Here is a 24,548-nt window from a genome sequence, read left to right on the forward strand (position 1 = left end):
ACCATTTCCGGTGACTACCTCTTGAAGCTCATCAAGAGAATGCCAAGAGTGTGCAAAGAGTCATCAAAGCAAAAGGTGGCTACTTTGAAGAACCTAGAATATAAGACATATTTTCAGTTGTTTCACACTTTTTTGTTAAGTATATAATTCCACATGTGTTAATTCATAGTTTTGATGCCTTCAGTGTGAATGTACAATTTTCATAGTCATGAAAACACAGAAAAATCTTTAAATGAGAAGGTGTGTCCAAACTTTTGGTCTGTACTGTACATTATTCATGTATAGGTGTATTATTTACAAACTAATTGCTTTTCAATAATAATCATTAGCATTTGAATACATTTACTAATAATAGTCTAGTAGTCTAAATTGTTTTCTCTTTTAGGCATGTGATTTTTCCTTGTGATAGCTTTACAATAAAATTATAATGAGAAATTGGCTACTTCCTTGTGTGTATTTTATGATGTCTAACAAGATCTGATTTCTCTGTAAAACATTTCCCACATTCTGAACATGAAAATGGCTTCTCCCCTCTGTGAATTCTCTGATGTCTAACAAGATCTGGATTCTTCATAAAATCTTTTCCACATTCTGAACATGAAAATAGTTTCTCCCCTGTGTGAATTCTCAGATGTGTATCAAAATGTGATTTCTGAACAAAAGATTTCCCACACTCTGAACATGAAAATTTCACTGTGTGAATTTTCTGATGTGTAACAAGTTTGCATTTCTCTTTGAAATCTTTCCCACATTCTGAACATTGATATGGCTTCTCCCCTGTGTGAATTCTCTGATGGACAATAAGTTCTGATCTCCTTTGAAAACATTTACAGCATTCTGAACATGAAAATGGCTTCTCCCCTGTGTGAATTCTGTGATGTCTAACAAGATCTGAATTCTTGATAAAACCTTTTCCACATTCTGAACATGGAAATGGTTTCTCCCCTGTGTGAATTTTCAGATGTGCAGTAACATGTGATTTCTGAGCAAAACATTTCCCACATTCAGAACATAAAAATGGCTTCTCCCCTGTGTGACTCCTCAGATGTGTAGCAAGTTGTGATTTGTGAGCAAAACATTTCCCACATTCTGAGCATAATAATGGCTCCTCTCCTACATGAGCTCTAATATGTTCAACAGCTATTGCTTGACTTTTGTTTTGCACATTGGTCGTTGAGGAAAGAATCCACTGAAAAGAATCAGATGATAAATCTTTACTGTGAAGGGCTTGAGGTGTATTTAGAATAATGGAATGTTCTTGACAATTATCTGTTATGATACCATGACCATTTGCTGCAAAATCTAAAAGTATCAGATATCCCTCTGAGCTTCTGGAATGGTTATCTGCCAAGAATAAAAGTGATTGTTATTTTTAAATAACAGTGCCTTGAAATTCAATTATTATTTACATTATACACTCCTCAACATTAAAATTGCAACACCAAGACGGAAAAGTCCTCGAGTTATGAAAATCGCCAAATCCATAGAAATGTTAATAGTATGCAATTGAATAAAAAATGAAAACAACATTTTCAAAACATCGCGTTTGGCTTAGGTTGTATGTGGGCTATGCTCAGAAAAACACGCAGTTACTCACCTTGGCTGCTATCAATGAGGATTAATGGTTGTTGGAAGAAAGTTCTGCCTCACTGAATGCATTTGGCAAGGAAAATCATCAAGATCTGATGCTGGCAGCTCCTTTTTCCATTTCTGACCAATGACATCCCAAATGTGTTTAATAGGAGACAAGTAGTGAGGTACTGCAGGGCATGGTAGCAAGTTTAAGCCAAGTAGGATCATTCACAGTAGCATAAGCAACATGCGGCCTGGTGCTGTGGTGTTAAAAAAAATGGCTCCTGGGACAATTTCATGTTCTCTTTTGAAGGCTTCTCTATGGTGCTACCCATGTGGTATCCAAACCAATTTCTGGCTATCATTATGTCCAAGACAAAAGGGGGACTCATCGCTAAAGATGATAGACCTCCATTCCAGACTCCATTGTCACCTTGCTCTGCACTATGATAGCCTTTGAGAGTGGTGGCATGAGGTTAGTTGAACACTTGTAACTTGACATTTGGCTTGTAGCCCAATGTCGGATGAATGCCTACAGACACTATTTGACGCCTTGGACTGGGTACATGACCTCTAATTTCACTTGAATTACAGAATAGATCACTACATGAAATTCTTCAAGTATGACTACATGGGTAACGCCAAGAAAAGACCTTAGGTAGAAAACATCACACCAGTCCTACTCCTGGTATTATTGTGTGAAGGGAGATAGCATATGTTAGTCTGACTCATCTAGTTTTCATTTTAGGTACATTAACAGCTTGGCGTTAAATTGATTTTGCCGTTAAACTAGGGGTATGGCGATTTCTCCAAAGTGTCCCAGAAGCTTTTTTTTTTTTAACATGACAATGCCAGTCTACTTGACCTAAACATGAGACAATGGCCTGCAGCGTCTCCACATTTGTTTCCCATCAAGAATATCTTCGACGCCCTCTCCATGCAATTGCACAGGGAGCTGCCAGCAGCAGATCTTGATGATTTACCCAAATGCATTTAGAGTGGCAGAACATTCCTTAGACAACTACTAATAACCTCATTGATAGCAGCCAAAGTATGTAAGTGTAGGGGTTTCTGCATGTGGCACCCGTAATCGACACTGAATAAATCGAGATGTTTTGGATATTTTGCTTTCATTTTTTTTATCACTTGCAGATCATTAACAGGTCTATTAATTATGTGATTTCCAGAAATACATGACTTTTCCTTCTTGGTGTTGCAATTTCAATGTTGTACATTTTATGACACACCCATATACGGTAAACTGTAATACAATTCAATCATCAGTTCACTAACACAGTAGACCACAAAGCAGGGACTAATAGATTATGATGTCAGGCCACCAGGTTGCGCTACTTCAATTCTTCACTTCTGCTGATGCCATCTTCTCTGTAAGTTCACGTTTCATTTCGCCTGTCATCCATAGTTTTCAGTTACATGATCAATGAAAAATCATAAAGGGGAGTGCATGTCAGTGCTATTAGGTGGTGTCAGCTTTATACACTCTTTGACAGCTACATGTAGTCTATCACAGAGCAAGACACCTGGAAGGAGCAATATGGTCATGTACAAATCATGACTTTAGAGCAAGTGTAGAATTTTGTACAGTCGTAGCCAAAAGCTTTGGTACAGGCACAATTTTGGTTTTCACAAAGTTTGCTGATTCAGTGTATTTCGATCTTTCCATGGTTACTAAAGTACATTTATCAGCATTTAATAACTCCTTAAACTTTTAAAAATTACATCAAGTTTATGCAAAGGCTCAATATTTATGGTGTTGACCTTTATTTTTCCAGAATTTTGCATTTTGTTCCGGCAGCTGGATATCAGCTTGTAGACCAAATCCTGACTGATGATGACCCATTCTTACCTAATCAATGCTTGGTGTTTTCACAATTTCTATGTTTTGTTTCTCCATCCACTTTTGAGGATTGACCACAGGTTCTCAATGGGATTGTGATCTAGAGAGTTTCCTGGTCATGGACCCAAAATGTCAATGTTTTGTTCAACGAGCGACTTAGGTATCGTTTTTGCATCGTGACCTGGTCTGCATCATGCTGGAAAAAGCATTTATTGTTCACCACCACATTGCTCCTGGATGCTTGGAAAAAGTTGCTCTTGGAGGATGTTTAGATCCAATTCTTTATTCATGGCAGTGTTCTTAGGCAAATTTGTGAGTCAGTCCACTCCATGGATGAAAAGCCCTCACACATGAATAGTCTCAGGATGCTTTACCATTGGCATGACGCAGGACTCATGGTAGAGCTCACCTATTCTTCTCTTGGCAATCATTCTTCCATATGTCCCAAACAGTCTGAAGGGGGTTTCATCAGAAAAAATAACTTTATCCCCATTCCTCTGCAGTCCAATCCTTCCTGCATATTCTGGTCTAGTTATAGGACCAGTATATTGCGTGCAACATAGGGCAATTCCGGCACCCAACCGTGATGCAAATCTAGAGATGCACACGGATCCATCCAAACAAGTCTACTTCTTTTTATGTAAATTTTGACATGTAACTGTAATGAATTTCTCTCATCAAACTCAATGCCTCCGACAGGGAGATGTCGGAATACAATTTGTTGAAATTTTCTGAACGCATTTAAGATCACAGTGTGACCTTCCCCTGAGCTATTTTGCCTGTCTACGTTTGCCTCATTGTGCTGAATAGACTTGTCAGGGGCACGTGTATACACCATTTTCATTAAAAGAAAAGAAGGAGCTTGGTACAGTATTAGGCAGTTGAAAAAAGATTGCTCTCAGTGGGAAAAACAAGATAATCTTGTAGTTATGATACCTTTTAATGGCTAACAAAAATAAAATAAATGATGTTACAAGGCAAGCTTTCGGGACAACTTAGGTCCCTTTCTCAGGCATGGTATTACAAGATATATGAAGAAACACAAATATATACACACAAAGAGGGAAAAAAAAGGAAAAGAAAAGCATATGTATGGCTTAATAAATTGAGGAAGGGACCTAAGTTGTCTCGAAAGCTTGAGTGATAAAGCTTTAGTGATAAAGTTTGATTCACAAATCAGATAAAAAATGGACATGACATTTCTTTTTGGTGGACAGCCATAGACTGTGCTCACACTTGTGTTTGGGAGGTTTGTCCGTTTCATTGTACGAACAAACAAAAAAAATTCATGATCGAAATTGATCTGCTGCAAAACTGATGCAGGAGAATGGCCCCATGGATTATTATGGGGTCCATCTGGGTTCCAATATGGTGTCCTTTTTTAGAACACAAAACAAAAGTTCTGCATAATGCATTTTTCTACCATTCTAAAAATTGACCTGGAAAAAAATATTCATGTACTAGTATATTATAGCTTGTAAAGAAGATTTAAGGCTGACAAAATGATCTGGTACAGAACAGTGCAGCCTGAGGCTCACTAGTAATGTTTCTGCCCTTCTTATCAGTCCTGAGCTTGGAATCCCCGGAACTGACAAACATAAATTAAGAGACCTCCACTGACCACAGTGTCCAGTATTGGGACTGTGAATATAAAAGAATCACTTCTACAGAGAAGACTATGCGAAATAGCGCAACAAATTGTTTAAGCGCTTAATCTGATTGCATAAAATCCACATAAAAACTGTGTAAAGAAACCCAAAATGTTAACCCAAGATGGAAGCAGCCAGGGACTGAGTGGAATCTGTGACTTCTCTGCATTTAGTGGTCACTACTCACCTGTGCTGTTATCGGTAGGAATCTCCTCTTTACACCGCTCATCACCTCTCACATATGTCTCTGTAGTATTAATATGGGGCAGATCTTTACTCTGAAACAAAGATTGTAAAAGTCACAAACAGATGGAGAAGTTGTAAGAAAAGATTTAGAGAGACAGAGAAGATCATAAATTAACATGACGATCACAAATGACAGCAGGAGGTATCACAGAGCTGCCAATATTGTCTGTGAAGCGCTGTGGAATTAATGGCGCTATATAAGTAAGTAAAATAAATAAAAAATAAATACATCTCTTGTATAAATTCATTCTGTCAGCTACTAATTCTAACCAGCAGTTTCCATAACCAGAAAACTGTGAGAAGATCCAGACAACATCTAATGTCTATGATCAGCTTTATCCTGTCATCTCTACCAAGTATAAAACATACACTGAATGGTCACATTGTGAGAAGATCCAGACAACATCTAATGTTTATGATCAGCTTTATCCTGTCATCTCCACCAGATATAAAGCATACACTGAATGGCCACATTGTGAGAAGATCCAGACAACATCTAATGTCTATGATCAGCTTTATCCTGTCATCTCCACCAAGTATAAAACATACACTGAATGGCCACATTTTGAGAAGATCCAGACAACATCTATTGTCTATGATCAGCTTTATCCTGTCATCTCCACCAAGTATAAAACATACACTGAATGGCCACATTGTGAGAAGATCCAGACAACATCTAATGTCTATGATCAGCTTTATCCTGTCATCTCCACCAAGTATAAAACATACACTGAATGGCCACATTTTGAGAAGATCCAGACAACATCTATTGTCTATGATCAGCTTTATCCTGTCATCTCCACCAAGTATAAAACATACACTGAATGGCCACATTGTGAGAAGATCCAGACAACATCTAATGTCTATGATCAGCTTTATCCTGTCATCTCCACCAAGTATAAAACATACACTGAATGGCCACATTGTGAGAAGATCCAGACAACATCTAATGTCTATGATCAGCTTTATCCTGCCATCTCTACCAAGTATAAAACATACACTGAATGGCCACATTGGGAGAAGATCCAGACAACATCTAATGTCTATGATCAGCTTTATCCTGTCATCTCCACCAATTATAAAACATACACTGAATGGCCACATTGGGAGAAGATCCAGACAACATCTAATGTCTATGATCAACTTTATCCTGTCATCTCCACCAAGTATAAAACATACACTGAATGGCCACATTGTGAGAAGATCCAGACAACATCTAATGTCTATGATCAGCTTTATCCTGTCATCTCCACCAAGTATAAAACATACACTGAATGGCCACATTGTGAGAAGATCCAGACAACATCTAATGTCTATGATCAGCTTTATCCTGTCATCTCCACCAAGTATAAAACATGCACTGAATGGCCACATTGTGACAAGATCCAGACAACATCTATTGTCTATGATCAGCTTTATCCTGTCATCTCCACCAAGTATAAAACATACACTGAATGGCCACATTGTGAGAAGATCCAGACAACATCTAATGTCTATGATCAGCTTTTTCCTGTCATCTCCACCAAGTATAAAACATACACTGAATGGCCACATTGTGAGAAGATCCAGACAACATCGAAGGTCTATGATCAGCTTTATCCTGTCATCTCCACCAAGTATAAAACATACACTGAATGGCCACATTGTGAGAAGATCCAGACAACATCTAATGTCTATGATCAGCTTTATCCTGTCATCTCCACCAAGTATAAAACATACACTGAATGGCCACTTTATTAGAGACTTCCATGCATTAGAGCATTGGAGCTTCACAACCTCAGCAATTCATCCTGTCACAGATTCCATTAGATGATGAAATAGTTCTGCAGGAATATTGGTCAATGTCAATTGGACAGCTTCTATTAGTTACCACAAACTAGATGGAGGCACTGACATTCCCTAAACAACCAATTTTATGTCCTCCCTGATATGTTCTATTGCATTAAGATCTTGGGGAATATGAGGCTTGAGGAAGTATTCCATGACAATACGACCCTTATGGCATGGTGCATTGTCCTTCTACTGTAAGCTCTAGTGTAGAGCATCCATCTACAGGAATCAGATCAGAGGTACCAGGATGAGCCATGAAAACATTCCAAGCACAATCACTCCACCTCCAACAGCCTCAAATGTTGACACCTGATAGGAAGAATAATGGATTCATGCTGAATGTGCCAAATTCTGACCCTCCCATCAGCACGGTGCAGCTGAAATCTGGATTCATCTGATCAGACAATGTTTTCCACTGTTCAGTGATATAATTTCTGTTCTCTGTTGCCCATTTAAATTTCTTCTTTTTTTTTCCTCCTGCTTTGTCTGCTGTTATGGCTCATCTTTGCTAAAAAATGACAAGTTCAGACACATTAGTTGAAGATAATCATTGTATTCAGCTGCAATTTATATCACTGTGCACCACCTGTTCCTCCAAATGATTCTTGATATGTTACTTAATAAGTTGTTTTTGTCCACAGGTTCCACATTCATTGGATGTTTTTTCTCGATCACAATAATCTGTGTATATGTGGCGACCCTGCGGGTTCAGTCGCCACAGAGGTACTGCATCTCAGCCAGAGGTGTGGTACCCCACTCTCAGGTAAGGAGGGATGTGTAGCAGCCAAAACCCACAATTATATCGCTGCAAATGTGGCCACATAGGGTCCAGGGGACTGCACGTCACCCGACAAGGCCCGAGGCCACTGGCTTGGGACACTGATTGTGAGGCGCAGGGCAGGAGGGCTAGAGCCAGTGCAGGAAGACGACCGAGGAAGGCACATAGAACAGGGTCCCGTTTAAGTACTCCTGAGATACTTGAAAGATTGCTGAACCCCTACCCCGGAGGACACAGGACGACGTGGGAGGTTACATACTGGCCATTGTAACCTGGAGAATTGAACAACCGTGAGTAAAACCTGAAGACTGCACCCCACTGTGTCCTTGAATAATTGCTGCGCCATCACCTGCCCTGCACTACACTGAACCAGCCGACAACATCTACCTCATGCAATTTATCATTTCCTGCCCTGGAGCTAAGCTCTGCCTGTGGAGAGCTGAACCAACTCAGCTGCGTCACCATCAGCTCCAGTGGATCTGCACCGCAGCGTCGGCGCCATATAGCCGCATACCACAGGTGGCGTCACGAACATTATTATCCTAAAAACTTTATTCCCTTTTACTTTCCCTTTAATTGACCGCACTGGGTCACGGACCGGGTCACTACCACCGTGACATCCCCAACACCGACCAGCCCGGCTACTGAGTACCCCACGGCTCAGGGGGCACGTCATATACTCTAAACAATATTGTACGTCAGGGGTCGACAAAGTTGTTCAGAATCTAGGAGCCAGCCAAAAAATTTAGGAGCCAGAATTTTTTTGTTGACAAACTGTACATATAGACCCCCTCACACACGGCGTCTCCCCAGGGAGCACGGCCTTTGTATGTACTTACACAGGTAGCGGGAGATGAGAACGGGCCCCCGGCCACAGCGATCCTTCCCCCCAGGGCCGGCTCCAGGTTTTTCTGGGCCCCGGGCGAAAGAGTCTCAGTGGGCCCTTTTAACACATACCACGATTCATGATGCACAGATACGGCGGAGAAATAAATATATATATATATATATATATATATATATATATATATATATATTTATTTATTTATTTATTTATTACACATGGCCCAGCCTGCCCCCTCATCCTTCACATACGCAGACATATGCGCGTGCACACACGGTACGCAGACATATGCACGCACACACGGTACGCAGACATATGCGTGCGCACACACGGTACGCAGACATATGCACGCACACACGGTACGCAGACATATGCGTGCGCACACACGGTACGCAGACATATGCGTGCGCACACACGGTACGCAGACATATGTACACATACAGACATACACATAGATAAAACAGACAAATATATATACACAGTCATATACACTGACATTCACATACATGCACTCACACAGACCCATTACTAATATTTTTAATATGGGGATTGGGGAAGCCTCACTCACCTGTCCCCGGTCCAGTGTCCTGTCCAGCAGCTCCTCGGGTATGGGGCAGTGCAGGGCCCCCGGCGTGTCACAGACTTCATGGCCCTGGAACATCAGAGGGGCCCACTTGCGGTCGGGTCCGGGCCCCTCCCGCCCATCTGTGCAGGACCTCCGACGGTGTTTGATTGCCGGCACTCCCCCAGACATGGCCGCGCGCTGTGCGGCTGTGTCTGCTAGTAATGACGCGGCAGGAGCGACACACAAGCAAAATTAAAGGTGCAGTGCCGTCGACCCTGCCGTGTCATTACTAGCAGACACAGCCGGACAGCGCGCGGCCATGTCTGGGGGGAGTGCCGGCAATCAAGCAGCGCCTGCGTCCCTGAACAGGTGCCAAGGAAGCGGCCAGGGCCCCGACAGTGAGTGGGCGGGTGGGTGTGTGAGCCCGGCCCCGACAGTGAGTGGGCGGGCGGGTGTGTGGGCCCGGCCCCGACAGTGAGTGGGCGGGTGGGTGTGTGGGCCCGGGCCCCGACAGTGAGAGGGCGGGTGGGTGTGTGGGCTAGGCGCCAGACAACATTTTCTAGGCGCCACTGGCGACCAGGCGCCTGGGTTTGTCGAGCCCTGTTGTACGTACAAACCTCGTAAGATTAGCAGTTTCTGAAATGACTGTGACTTGCTCAAAGTTACTCAGATCGCTTGATTTTCCCATTCTTGTGTGGATTCACACCAAAACTGATCACTTCATTTTATTTTCTGCTGCACTTTAGAGTGATGGGTCAAATTTCAACCCACGGAGAGGGACATGTCTCTAATAAATTGTCCATTATATAGTATATAATACTGGTAAATAAAACAAGACTGAACACAAGACCTTCACAGCCTTCTACACATCATAGGGGAGATTTCATGACAACTTCTCTCCATCTACCTGAAGATCCTGAGGAACACTGAGATTTTCTTGTTTACAGTCCTGTGGAAGAAGAGGATGGGGACATCTCTCTGGCGTTGTCCTCCTAATGGATAGAACTGGAGGAAACACATACAGGGACTGAATCCATTCTTTATATACAGATAATTATAGGCCTTGTGAATTTAGTCCTGTCTATTACCTGGTGATGTGAGGGTCTGGGGATCTTCCATCATGATGTCCTTGTACTGATCTTTGTGTCCTTCTAAATACTCCCACTCCTCCATGGAGAAATAGACCGCGACATCCTGACACCTTATAGGAACCTGACACATACAATGATACCGTCATCCCACCCACCTCTTCATAGCTTTACTGTATAATGTCCCAGAATTCCCAGCAGTGTCACCTCTTCAGTCAGCAGGTCAATCATCTTATAGGTGAGTTCTAGGATCTTCTGGTCATTGATGTCCTCATGTATCAGGGGGTGAGGTGCAGGCCCCGTGATTGGGCTCAGGGGTCTTCCACATCTCTCTGACACAGGGGCCTGACAGCGCTCACTTGTGGTTTTCACTAATATGTAATCCTGGTTATGGAGAGACACATTAATAAATCTCACTACAGACATTTCCAGAGTCCTCACCTCTCCAGTTCTGTCCATCGGTTATTCCCATGGATAAGAATGATGTAATGTGACGTCATCAGAATCTCTCACCTCTCCAGTAAGCCGGAAGAGGATCTCTAGGATGAGGTGTATTATCCTTTCCGCCATCTTTTCCCTGTCCCTATCCATCCGATATTGTAGGGACCTGAATGGGGAGAGGACGATGATGTAACATCATAAAGATCCCATGTAAGAAATCTCGAGAACTGTTACCGGCTTCACATGATCACTACATCCAGTCATGGCCCCAAACTGCCCCCAGTATAACACACAATCCATTTATAGTCACATACAGAGATTTATAACATAATATCTCCAATCCAGCACCAAAAACACAGAACAAATCTATAAGAAAAATCTACAATACCTGAATCTTTATTAAATATTCCATAAAAAACAGACATAGTCGGCCCAGCATCACCTAAGTGCATCACTTAAGTGTATTGCAATGAATTAGACCAGATTTTAATATGATATATACAGACTGCACCCTGTCATCTATAACCACCGCACTCTAATCAACATGTTTACTTATCTAATCTTCCTACAGGTATGTGTGACACTGCAATCCAGCTTTTCCAAACCCTGATATTATTGTATTTCTGCTACTGACTCCGGGTATGTTGCTGCCCCCTCCCCAGTTTTATTTAAGACCCGTTTACTCTGACTGCAATATGCTGCATCTGGCTCATCTTGATTAACTGATTAAAAAGAGGAATCCAGGCCTCCTCCCGATGTTTTACACCTGAATGTATTTGTTAGCAAATATATTGTGAGTTAGAAGTCTTCCTGACATAGGTCTGTCCTGCATCACCTAAGGGCATCACTTAAGTGTATTGCAATGAATTTAACCAGAATTGAACCAAAAGGGAACTGAAGATAACTGGATATTTATTCACAGTAAATAATGTTTCTGTTTGTTTTGACTCTTAATAGTCCTTCACTTCCTACTAACCCCCCCAATCCTTACCCCTAGTCATGAATTAGTTGTCTCTCCCTCCATCCTCCCCATCCATCTCACCTCCTCAGAGCTGTTCCTCAACATACAATCCTGTGTCTCCAAACACAGACAGCCACTTCATGCCCTCTCCTGCTGCCACCTACTAACATTTTCTCTGCTCCTCCTCACTGCCGCTGATATCTTTCCAAATCCTGGCCCTCCTCTCCTCATCCCCACAGACACTTCTAACTCTCATCCACAGTCTAGCACAAATTTCCGCAACCTTTCTAACCTCATACCCATTCACCCTGACCCAATCCCTGTAACAGGAGCCCTATGGAACACTCGCTCTGTCGGAAACAAACTTTCCTACATCCATGATCTTTTCATCACTAAGAAACTTTCCTTCCTCGTCATCACTGAAACTTGGCTCACCCCCTCTGATACAGTCTCTCCAGCAGCACTTTCTGATGGTGGATTCCACCTCTCCCAGCAACAAGCATGGTGGAGTAGTTGGTTTTCTCCTGTCAGATAACTGCTTTTTTACCCAAATTCCACTGCCACACTAGATTACTCTCCCTTCTTTTGAGGTGCTCTCTGTGCACATCTACTCCCCAACCAACCTCCAACTGGCTGTCATTTACCAACCCCCAAGACCAGCCACCAACTTTTTTGACCACTTAACCACATGGCTACTTCACTTCCTTTCCGCTGCCATCCCCATCATCATGGGTAACTTCAACATCCCCATTGACACTTCCCACTCAGCTGTCTCTAAGCTTCTATCTCTCACTTCTTCCTTCGGCCTTGCTCAATGGCCTTATGCAGCCACCCACAAAGACAGCCACACACTGGACCTCATCTTCACCCACCTTTGTCCCCTATCTTACCTCTGTAACTCACCTCTCTCTCTGTCTGACCACAACCTACTCACATTCTCTTCCCTTTACTCTCCACAAACTTGCACACCCTTGCAGAAATCTCCAACACCTTGATTTACACTCACTTTCAGAGTCCCTTCTCACCCTTGTATAGATTCCTTACACAATGCTGATGCTGCGGCCACTTTATATAACACCACAACAGCTGCAGCTCTCAAATTGGTTGCCCCCTTCACACATACCAAAGCTTGCACAATCAACAGGCAACCCTGGCCTGACTAACAAACTGAGGCAGGCTTTCAGGGTTGCTGAACAGAGATGGAAAAGATCCCACTCCAATGAGAACTTCATCACATTCAAACAGACCCTCATCACTTTCAAGTCCACACTCACTGCATCAAAATAAACCTACTTCTCATCTCTCATATCCTCCCTGTGTCACAACCCTAAACAGCTATTCAACACTTTCAATTCTCTCCTCCATCCCCCAGCACCTCCTCACTCTCCTCTCATGTCAACTGGAGACCTTGCCTCATTCTTCAAGCAGAAGATTGAGAACATCAGAGAAAGCTTTGGCCTACAGCCCCTCCTCATAACTACTCAGCCCCACCCCCTCCAAAACCAGCTTCTCCATCATTACAGAAGATCAACAATGATGGGCGACCACTAAAATGCTAGGGTACTCGTTACTCGGGTCGAGCAAATTGTAATGCTCAGGTGCTCGACCCGAGTAACGAGTATAATGAAAGTCAATGGGAAACTCAAGCTAACAAAGGGATATAAATAGTAACTACCAGACGCGTTTAGAACATCAAACACGTTCTTAGACTTGGTATAAATGTGTACAGCGTCCAATCCAGGGTGATAAATCCAATTCTTAAGTTTATCCGCCATCAAATGCAACCTTTCAACCACTTGTGGGTCTTTGTCAAGTATACATATACACACATGTGGCATGTTTATGTAGTGTGTCCAGTGCACATGCACCAATCCACACCCAAGTCCAGCCCACTTACAGAAAAACTTTATCCACAACTCATTATCCTTAACTATTAATATATAGTGATGAGCGAGCATGCTCGCCACTGCTCGGTACTCGCCCGAGCATCTCAGTACTTGAGATGCTCGGAGCTCGCAGAGTACTTGCGCGATGCTCGGACGGGAACTCGGGTCCCTGTCCTGCATGTTTGGCGCTATTTAGAGCGCCAATCAACATGAAGGGATTGCCTGCCACTCACTGTAATGCCGCGGCCATGTAGGTTGTGGCATTACAGCGATTGCCCAAATCGATGGGAACATTGCTCAGTGAAACTCTGCGCCATGGCAAGCTGGATGGCAGCGTTTTGCTACGATCCAGCCTGCCACCTCAATGTAGCAGAGCTGGAGCCGTCGTGGGAACCATGGAAAGGTAAGGATGAGGTTGGTTAATTATTTTACTTTTATTGCAGGAGACATTGGCTTCAGCTGGAATGGGCGTAATGGTAAGTAGAGTTTAATTTAGAATATTAAAGTATTGTGTGTTTATTTCAATTAAAAGATTTTATTCTGGGTGTTGATGTTTTTTTTCACTTTCACAATGGGGTAAGTAATGGGGGCATCTTATAGACGCCTCCCCATTACTAACCTGGGCTTGATGTCAGCTGGCATTATAAGCTGACATCAACCCCAGCAATATCACCCCACTGCCACCGCTACAGGGCAGTGGGAAGAGCGAGGCTAAGTGACAGAATTGGCACATCCTATGAATGCGCCATTTCTGGGGCGGCTGAGGGCTGGTGTTTCTAGCCTGGGAGGGGGTCAATATTCATAGCACCCTTCCTGGGCTATTAATATCAGCCCAAAAGCTGTCTGCCTAGCCTTTGCTAGCTATTGAAATAGGGGGACCCCACGTAATTTTTTTTTTGGGTCCCTCATTTTAATAGCCAGTAAAGGCTAGGTATTCAGCTGAGGGCTGATATTAGTAGCCTGGGAAGCTCCGTGGGTATTACCTCCTTCCCAGGCTTCAAACATCTGCCCCAGTCATCTGCTTAACCTCCGCTAAAGACTAGAATTACGGGGGACCCCACGCCAATTTTTTTTTTATAAATCCTTTATTTGAAAACTAAATGACAAGTACAGTAACCAACACTGTCACTGTACTCATTATATATGTGACTGACATGTTTCTATCTATCTAATCTGTGTGATGCTCTATTCTTTCTGTTCTAAATTGTCGGGTACCGATGTTATAACTGCATGCTGAACTGCCGGCTTTTTTAAAGAGACGGGTGTGTGAAAATCGGAGGGCACTAGTGTGTTCCAAGCGCCCTGCTATGTTTTTCATGCACCCTCCTATATACCCTGCCTGCCTGTCTGCCTATATATTCTGCCTGCCTGCCTGACATGTTTCATTGAGCACTGTTCCCATCGATTTGGGCAATTTTTGACCTTCTGCAGACCGCCGGAGGGGACCGCCAGAAAAATGCTCGAGTTTCCCATAGACTTACATTGGGTTCGTTGCTCGGGTCGAGCACCCAAGTATCACGATGTGCTCGGCCCGAGCTTCGAGCACCCAAGCATTTTAGTGCTCGATCAACATTATTAATATGAGATAAATTACCCTTCATATAAATACATTGACATAAATTAAAAGCGTACAATAATCATCACATCAACAGATACATTTCAAATTGATATTCACATGTAAACAAGATTCACAAATCCCAATAAAGCTACCCCGTAACTATGGAAATCACGCACCAATCACCATGAAGCAGCTATTAAATCTGCTTCAGCTTTAAAAGAGCACCATATAATACAACATAGAACAGAGTGAACCACTCCCAGTCCCAATGTCAGTTTTCAAACATGCTCCCCATGTAATTAAGGGGATAACTATCCCACATAGCTCCACATCTCTCCACCCTACGTCCTCCTCGTTCCCGCGAGAACTTGAGTCATCGATCACGTGGGAGGTCACATGAACATAATGTGATCCTCACCAACACAACCAGGAAGCAGGAGCGAGCGGATGAGTGACGTCTGTTGCCAGGCAACAACCACCGCGTCACTGCCCCTGCGGTCACTTGACCGCAGCCCCAGCACGTCAGTGGATAAAGGAAATAGATACTACAGTGTATCCTAATGCACCCATCCACGTGTCTCACATAGTTGCCTAACAACTGTCAGAACTCCTGCACCCAACATAAGCCGCAAGAGAGAGAGGCAAATAAAGTAGGGAAAAACACAAGGGACAGGCAATAGAGAACAAGGGCATGGGGAACACAAACAGGTTCAACAATTTGCTTTAAGCAAACACAAAAGTACAATCCGTACTGGACTTACTGATTTGCCTTTTCCTACACACTTTTTGGAGACTAGACCAATTGAGGTTCAGGGTGATTGATGGTTTCCCGGTACAGAGGATGGGTGGGGATAGGCAGAGGATGTTAAAAAGAAGAGAGTTAAGTTGGATATTTGAGTTGGGTACTCTACAGCCCAAGGGACTTAATATAGAATATAATCTACAGAATAGGCTGCCGTAGTCACCTATCCTTCTCTGTTTTTGTATCTCATTGGTATTTTGTTTTTAAATGAAAAAAATGTTTTCTTTTTTTATTATTTATAGCTAGTGTCTGCCTTGGATGGATGATATTTCCCTGAATGACATCAATTGATTATATAAACAGGACATTGATCCATAAGGACGGACCAACGAGAACAAGGGCATGGTGGTGACCTTTGGACATCAGTGGATGATTTGATTTTGTCTATTTGAGATGTTAATATTGGAGAAAATGTCGTTGTTCAACCTGTTTATGTTCCCCATGCCCTTGTTCTCTACTGTCTATCCCTTATGTTTTTTGTGTTTTCCCTACTTTATTTGCCTCTCTCTCTAATTGTGGCTTATGTTGGGTGCAGGAGTACTGACAGTTGTTAGGCAACTATGTGAGACGCGCGGATGGGTGCATTAGGATACAGTGTGGTATCCATCTCCTTTATCCACTGACGTGCCAGTGAGGCGGTCAAGTGACCACAGGGGCAGTGACGCGGTGGTTGTTGCCTGGTGACAGACGCTACTCATCTGCTCGCTCCTGCTTCCTGGTTGCGTTGGTGAGGATCACATGATGTTCATGTGACCTCCCACGTGATTGATGACTCAGGTGCTCGAGGGAACTAGGAGGACGTAAGGTGGAGATGCGGAGCTATGTGGGATAGTTATCCCCTTAATGACATGGGGGGCATGTTTGATGTTTATTATCTACAATTTCCAAGTGGGTCACTTGGAATTTTGATCGGGCGTCCTCTACAAGCGAGTGCTGTCAGCCATTTTGTCTACTCTGGATTGGTATAAATGTGTGTCAAGCAGAAGGGAGGGTACCTTAAATGCTGACATTAATTAGTAGAAAGCGCTACAGGTGAGATATTACGTTTTCAAAGCATTGCCCTATAATATCCAAAAGGAAAAAGTGGGATAGAATAAAATCAATAACAAATATTATTAAAAACGAAAAAACAACACCAAGTTAATAATGTAGAATAACTTCTCTCCTGAAATTCAAGACCAAAGGGACCCTGGTATCTAGAACAAAGATCCAATAGGCTTCCCTGTTCACATTTGAGAAACCCGCTGACAGCCAAGTGCCAGTGATAGTAGTAGAACAGGAGTTGAAAAGGCTAAGTGACAATTTATTGCCAATTGTAGGGGCTCTTTGAGGAACCACTCTAATTTCTTGCTCCAAAATTCAATCCATAATACTGTCTTCTCTTAAAATATTCAAATTTCGTTTAACTATATTTGAAATAGCTGAAAAGTGGGTATTATACGTGAGAACTAACGTTGGAATTGTGATATTAGTTTTGGATTTATTATTTTTTTTAGTGATTAAATCTTTTCTAGATTTGATGTCTACAATTTTTTATCATGATACATAGCCCAGGCTGCGTAATTTCTGGACATTAGTCTAGAGTCAATGATTTGAGATTCTTTCTGAAAGGAAGTAGTGTCACTGCAGTTCCTTTTAGCCCTGGTTAATTCTCCTACAGGGATAGCTTTCAAAAAATGGGGAGGGAAGAAATTAAGTGAGGGTAAAATAGTGTTTCCCGATGTAGGTGTTCTAAATGTTTTAGTATAAATAGGTAAATTGTGTTGCTTCATTAATTCTAAATCCAAAAACGTTACGCTGTTTCTATCGGTAGAGCAAGTAAACCGTAGATTGAATTGGTTATCATTCAGGTAAAAAATTTCTAAAAAAATATTATTAAACATAAAATAGCTAAGGGTCAACATTTTTGTTGACTTATAACTATTTTATGTTTAATTAAAAAAAAATTCTGCAGAATAGTGGAGTTTCAATGGGGGCTAAGTTCTCCCCGTAAATTGCTAATCTAGTAATGGCATGGTGGGAGGAATGCTTTATACATAGTGTACACAACCCTCTTTGTGCCTCTATTGTCATTTACGCCAGATTTATTGATGACACATTAATTATAGTTGTGCTCAAAAGTTTACATACTCCAGCAGAATTTTTGCTTTCTTGGCCTTGTTTCAGAGAATATGAATGACAACAAAAAACTTTTTCTCCACTCATGGTTATGGGTTGGGTGAAGCTATTTATTGTCAAACTACTGTGTTTTCTCTTTTTAAATCTTAATGACAACCAAAAACATCCAAATGACCCTGATGAAAAGTTCACATACCCTGGTGATTTTGGCCTGATAACATGCACAGAATTTGACACAAATGGGTTTGAATGGCTACTAAAGGTAACATCCTCACCTGTGACCTGTTTGCTTGTAATCAGTGTGTGTGCATAAAAGCTGAGTGAGTTTCTGGGATCCAGACAGACGCTTGCATCTTTCATCCAGCCACATACGTTTCTGGATTGTGAGTCATGGGGAAAGCAAAAGAATTGTCAACGTATCTATGGTCAGGTAGACCAACAAAAATTTCGGCCACAATTGCCAGGAAAATTGTTCGGGATGCAAAGAAAAACCCACAAATAACATCAGCTGAAATTCAGGACTCTCTGAAAACTAGGAGTGTGACTGTTTCAAGATGCACAATAAGGAGACACTTGAAGAAAAATGGGCTGCATGGTCGAGTCGTCAGAAGAAAGCTATTACTGTGCAAATGCCACAAAGTATCTAGCCTACAATACGCCAAACAGCACAGAGACAAGCCTCAAAACTTCTGGAACAAGGTAATTCGGAGTGATGAGACCAAAATTTAACTTTTTGGCCACAACCATAAACATTACATTTAGAGAGAGGTCAACAAGGTCTATGATGAAAGGAACACCATTCCTACTGTAAAGCATGGAGGTGGATCGCTGATGTTTTGGGGATGTGTGAGCTACAAAGGCACAGGAAACTTGGTTAAAGTTGAAGGAAAGATCAATGCAGCACGTTATCAGCAAATACTAGAGGCAAATTTGCACTCATCAGCCCGGAAGCTGCGCATGGGACGTACTTGGACATTCCAACATGACAATGATCCAAAACACAAGTCAAGTTTACCTGTCATTGGCTACAGCAGAACAAAGTGAAGGTTCTGGAGTAGCCATCTCAGTCTCCTGACCTCAATATCATTGAGTCACTCTGGGGAGATCTCAAGCACGCAGTGAATGCTAGACAGCCCAGGAATTTACAGGAACTGGAGGCTTTTTGCCAAGAAGAGTGGACAGCTTTACCATCTGAGAAAATAAAGAACCTCATCCACAGCTACCACAAAAGACTTCAAGCTGTCATTGATGTTAAAGGGGGCAATACAAGGTATTAAGAACTGGGGTATGTGAACTTTTGATCAGGGTCATTTGGATGTTTTTGGTTGTCATTAAGATTTAAAAAGAGAAAACACAGTAGTTTGACAATAAATGGCTTCACTCAACCAATAACCATGAGTGAAGAAAAAGTTTTTTTGCTATCATTCATATTCTCTGAAACAAGGTCAAGAAAGCAAAAATTCTGCCGGGGTATGTAAACTTTTGAGCACAACTGTACCTGGCGTGGTGAAACCTATGATATACCACATTTTTATCCTATCTGAATGATAACCAATTCAATCTACGGTTTACTTGTTCTACCGATAGAAACAGTCTGATATTTTTGAATTTTGAAATAATGGGACAACACAATTTACTTTTGTCTACGTGTCCGTGGTTAAGTGGACCTTCCCAGTAACAGCATTGTTCAGGGCACGGCTGATGTTATAGGACAAGTGCTTGTGTAAGGCCGGGACGGCACACTGGGAGTAATAGTGTTGGGTGGTGACCGAGTACTGAGGGATGGCCGTCGCCATGAGGTTGTGGAAAGCCTATGTCTCTACAAGTCTAAATGGCAACATTTTCAGTTCAAGCAGTCTGGAAATGTGGTCAGTTAGTACTGTGGCCTGTGGGTTGGTGGCTGCGTATTTACATTTGCGTTCCAAGGACTGGGGTTGGGACAACTGAACGCTGTGCTGGGAAAAGGATGGGGTTCCTGACAGTGGTTGCAAGTGTGCAACAGGGGATTGGAGTGCACGTAACACAGGGGAAGAGGCAGTCATGTCACCTGCAGACACTGTTTCTGGACCCTGGCATTCAGCCCAAATAGTTGGGTGCTTTGCTGTCATGTGCCTGAGCATGTTGGTGGTGGTCATGCTGGTAGTTTTGCTGTCCCTGCTGATGCTGGCATGTCAGATGTTGCAAATGGCCTTTTTGGGGTTAACTGGACAGCCTTTAAAAAAGAGCCAGACTCGGGAAGACCTAACCGTTGGACCGACAACTTCTGGCGTGTTGGTGTTCTGGGGAACAGATGCCTGCCTTGTGTCTCTGGCCACCCCACTGCTTCTTCCTGCCTGTTGTGGTGCTATGGATCCCTTCTCCTCTGCACTGCTGCCCTCAGTCTGCATATCACCTTCCCAGGTTGGGTCAGTGACTTCATGGTCCACCACCTCATTTTCCACTTCCTCACCCTGGTCCTCCTCCTGACTTGCTGGAAATTGTGTCTCATCATCATCTACCGATTGCGACAGTAACTACACTTACCCACCGTGGCCTTCTTGTGACCATGGATGCTCAAATATTTGGGCATCTCTACATGCGATCTCCTCATGTCCTGCTTGAAGCGGGCAGGGCAAGAGGCCATAATCTATAATTGAAAATATGAACAGCTCTTCGGAGTGTCCAAGTGTGGGATCACTTGTCTCCGGGCACTCGGCATGGTAGGAGGAAGGAGGATCAGGGTGAGGATTACATGGTCCAGACTCACGGCTACTGAGACTGGACCGTGTGGAAGACAGGGTGGTGCTGGCAAACTGACTGGAAGCATTATCTGCCATCCATCCAACAACCTTTTCACACTGGTCTGGCTTCAAGAGTGGTCTTCCGCACCCCCCTAAAAAGTGAGACAGGAAGCTAGGTCGACATAATGTGTGTGTTTGTTGTTCTCTCGCAGCAGGCAGTTTCATCTTGCCCACGGCCTCGGCCTCTGTGCTCACCGTCAGCATCACGTCCACTTTCCCGTCCCTTACCACACACCTTGCCTATTTCAAAATACGGATGATATTTCCCTGCTGAGAAAACTGTGCAGTATTTTTAGCACAGTAAAATATCCCCACCTCAGATCAACTTTGCAGAGTGCAATAACAATATAGCGATACTACTGGTTACCGGACAAGTCTGGATTTAAGTTTTGAACGCACAACTGCTGCAGTTTAAATAGATTAGAATTTTTAGATGCTGAGAAAACTGCAGTATTTTTAGTGCAGTAAAATTTGCCCACCTCAGATCAACTTGGTAGAGTGCAATAGCAATATAACGATGCTACTGGTTACCGGCCAAGTCTGGATTCAAAATTTTGAATGCACAACTGTCGCAGTTTAAATTACATAAAATATTTTGCTGCTTCAAAAACAATTTCAGTATTATTATTGCAGTAAAATTAGCCCACCTCAAATGGGAAGAAATAAAAGTGGTGTGGAATCTCTGCCTAAACGCAGCTAAAATTCTCTCCCTTGCTCAGCCGCAGCTCTCTCTACTCTGCCTATTTCCAGGGTAGACTGTGACGAGTATAGGGTCCCGGGTCTTATATGGTCCTGGGTCTTATTTAGCCCTGATGACGCTATAAGGCCAGCCAATCACAGTAATGCCACTACCAACATGGCTACGGCATTACAGGGACTGGCAGGCAATCCCCGCATATTTACTCAAGCTTCCGTCCGAACATTCAAAAAATACTCATCGAGTAACGAACATCCCGAGCACAGTGATGCTCTGGCGGGTAAGAGTAACGAGTAGTGACGAGCACGCTTGCTCATCCCTAAAGATCAACTTTCCTTTCTACTCTCAAGATCACATCTCACCTCCTGTGCACTCGACCCGATCTCATCCCACCTCATCCCAACTCATCCCAAACCTCACCACAGTCTTCATCCCAAACCTTACCCATCTCTTCAACCTATCATTAACAACAGGTATTTTCCCCTCATACTTCAAACATGCCTCCATCACACCCTTCCTTTAAAAACCCTTCCTTGACCCATCCTCTGTGGCCAGCTATTGCCCCATATAACTTCTCCCCTATGCCTAAAAACTACTGGAACAACACGTCCTTCTTGAACTGTCCTCCCACCTCTCCACCAGCTTCTTCTTTGACCACTTACAATCTGGCTTCCGATCGCATCACTCCACTGAAACTGCCCAGACTACAGTCACCAATGACCTAATAACTGCCAAATCCAAGCTACACTACTTTGTCCTCCTCCTCCTGGACTTGCCCTCTGCTTTTGACACAGTGGACCATTCCCTCTTACTACAGATTTCTCATCTCTTGGCATCACAGACTTGGCCCTATCTTGAATCTCATCATACCTAATGGACTTGACATTCAGTGTTTCCCACTCATACACCACCTTCTCATCATCTCGCCCCCTATTTGTTGGTGTCCCCCAAGGTTCAGTTCTAGGACCCTTGCTCTTCGCCATCTACACTTTCGGCCTGGGACAACTCAGTCCCACGGCTTTCAGTATCATCTCTATGCTAATGACACACAGATCTACCTCTCTGGACCTGATATCAGCTCCTTACTTACCAAAATCCCACAATGTCTGTCCGTTATTTCATCTCTCTTCTCTGCTAGATTTCTAAAACTTAACATGGATAAAACAGAATTCATAATCTTTCCGCCATCTCACTCAACCCACCCAACAGACCCATCCATTAAAATAAATGGCTGCTATCTCTACCCAGTCTAGCAAGTTCATTGCCTCGGGGTTACCTTACACTCTAATCTCTCCTTCAAACTTCATATCCAAGCCCTTTCCACTTACTGCCCACTCCAACTCAAAAATATCTCCCGGATCCGTACATTCTTTAATCAAGAATCTGCAAAAACACTAGTGCACGCCCTCATCATCTCCCGCCTCGACTACTGCAACCTCCTGCTCTGTGGCCTCCCTTCTAACACTCTCGCACCCCTCGAATCTATCCTAAACTCTGCTGCCCAACTAATCCACCTCTCCTCCTGCTATTTCCCAGCCTCTACCCTCTGTCAATCCCTTCACTGGCTCCCCATTGCCCAGAGACTCCAGTTCAAAACCCTAACCCTGGCATACAAAGCCATCCACAGCCTGTCTCCTCCATACATCTGTGACCTAGTTTCCCTGTTCTTATCTGCACGCAACCTCTGATCCTCACAAGATCTCCTTCTCTACTCCCCTCTTATCTCCTCCTCCCACAATCGCATACTAGATTTCTCCTGTGCATACTCTAGAACTCTCTACCCCAACACATCAGACTCTCGCCTACCGTGGAAACCTTCAAAAGGCACCTGAAGACCTACCTCTTCCGACAAGCCTACAACCTGCTGTAACCACCACTCCATCATACCGCTGCACGACCGGCTCTACCCTCACCTACTGTATCCTCACCCATCCCTTGTAGACTGTGAGCCCTCGCGGGCAGGGACCTCGCTCCTCCTGTACCAGTCGCTGACTTGTATTGTTGTTATTATAATTGTTTTTTATTAGGTATACCTCTTTTTCACATCTAAAGCGCCATGGAATAAATGGCGCTATAATAATAAATAATAATAAAGTTATAAAGTGCCGGGAACATCCACAGAGATCAGGACGGCAGAACAGAGGACGTCAGTAACAGATAATGATAGAACATTAATATCTCCTGATAGTGACAACATGGAGCGGGCGACGGCCATAATGGAGACTGTACAGTAACAGAGCAGCGAGCGACGTCAGGAGGGAAGTGACCCAATCTAATCCAATACAGACAGATCCTGATTATAGAGACACAGACGGGAACACGTTCTGTCTCCTGGAATGTGATCGCAGCACTGAGGGGGTTAATAGTAATGGGGAATCTCCACATACCTCCACCTGCAGAGCCGCCACCACATATATGGCTGTTCTGTGCGCACAGGACCTGTGATGAGGTCACAGGAGGGGAGGAGTCACTCTAGAGATTGCAGGAATTGATGTATACCATGTGACCCCTGACTCCTCCCCTCCTGTGACCTCATCACAGGTCCTGTGCGCACAGAACAGCCATATATGTGGTGCAGCGCTCCCTCACTGTACAGTCAGCACCGCTGTGCTCCTCCTGGCACAGTGATTGAATGCTGTGCAGTGTACATGTGTGGACGGCTGTCAGTCAATGTGGCGGGGAGTGATTACAGCCCATTCAGTATACGGTGAGCGGTGACTGTAACAGCTCTCTGCACCGCCCCGAGGACTGGAAGCAGCGGCTGCAGGAGACGAAGAGAGAGAATGAGACAGAAAAAGAACAAAAACTGAGACATACGCAGAAGAGAGAAGAAAAGACAGAAGACGGATAAAAGAGAGAGGGGTGAAGAAGAGAG

At 43.4% G+C, this 24,548-nt stretch overlaps 1 protein-coding gene across 1 annotated transcript; it reads right to left on the minus strand.

The window, feature by feature from the left end:
- Positions 1-221: 221 nt before the first annotated feature.
- Positions 222-24,147, minus strand: LOC141272004 (uncharacterized). The gene is made up of 7 exons (XM_073682282.1): positions 24,061-24,147; positions 10,944-11,037; positions 10,638-10,814; positions 10,431-10,554; positions 10,250-10,347; positions 5,267-5,357; positions 222-1,344 (listed from the first exon to the last, which is right to left on the minus strand). Exons 1-7 carry the CDS (start codon positions 24,084-24,086, stop codon positions 440-442), a joined length of 1,515 nt encoding a protein of 504 aa, XP_073538383.1. The 5' UTR covers positions 24,087-24,147; the 3' UTR covers positions 222-439.
- Between the last annotated feature and the right edge of the window lie 401 nt (positions 24,148-24,548).

The sequence above is a fragment of the Phyllobates terribilis genome, unplaced genomic scaffold, assembly GCF_046119375.1.
Source record: "Phyllobates terribilis strain yellow unplaced genomic scaffold, ASM4611937v1 Scaffold_5__5_contigs__length_657084704, whole genome shotgun sequence".
NCBI lineage: Eukaryota > Metazoa > Chordata > Amphibia > Anura > Dendrobatidae > Phyllobates > Phyllobates terribilis.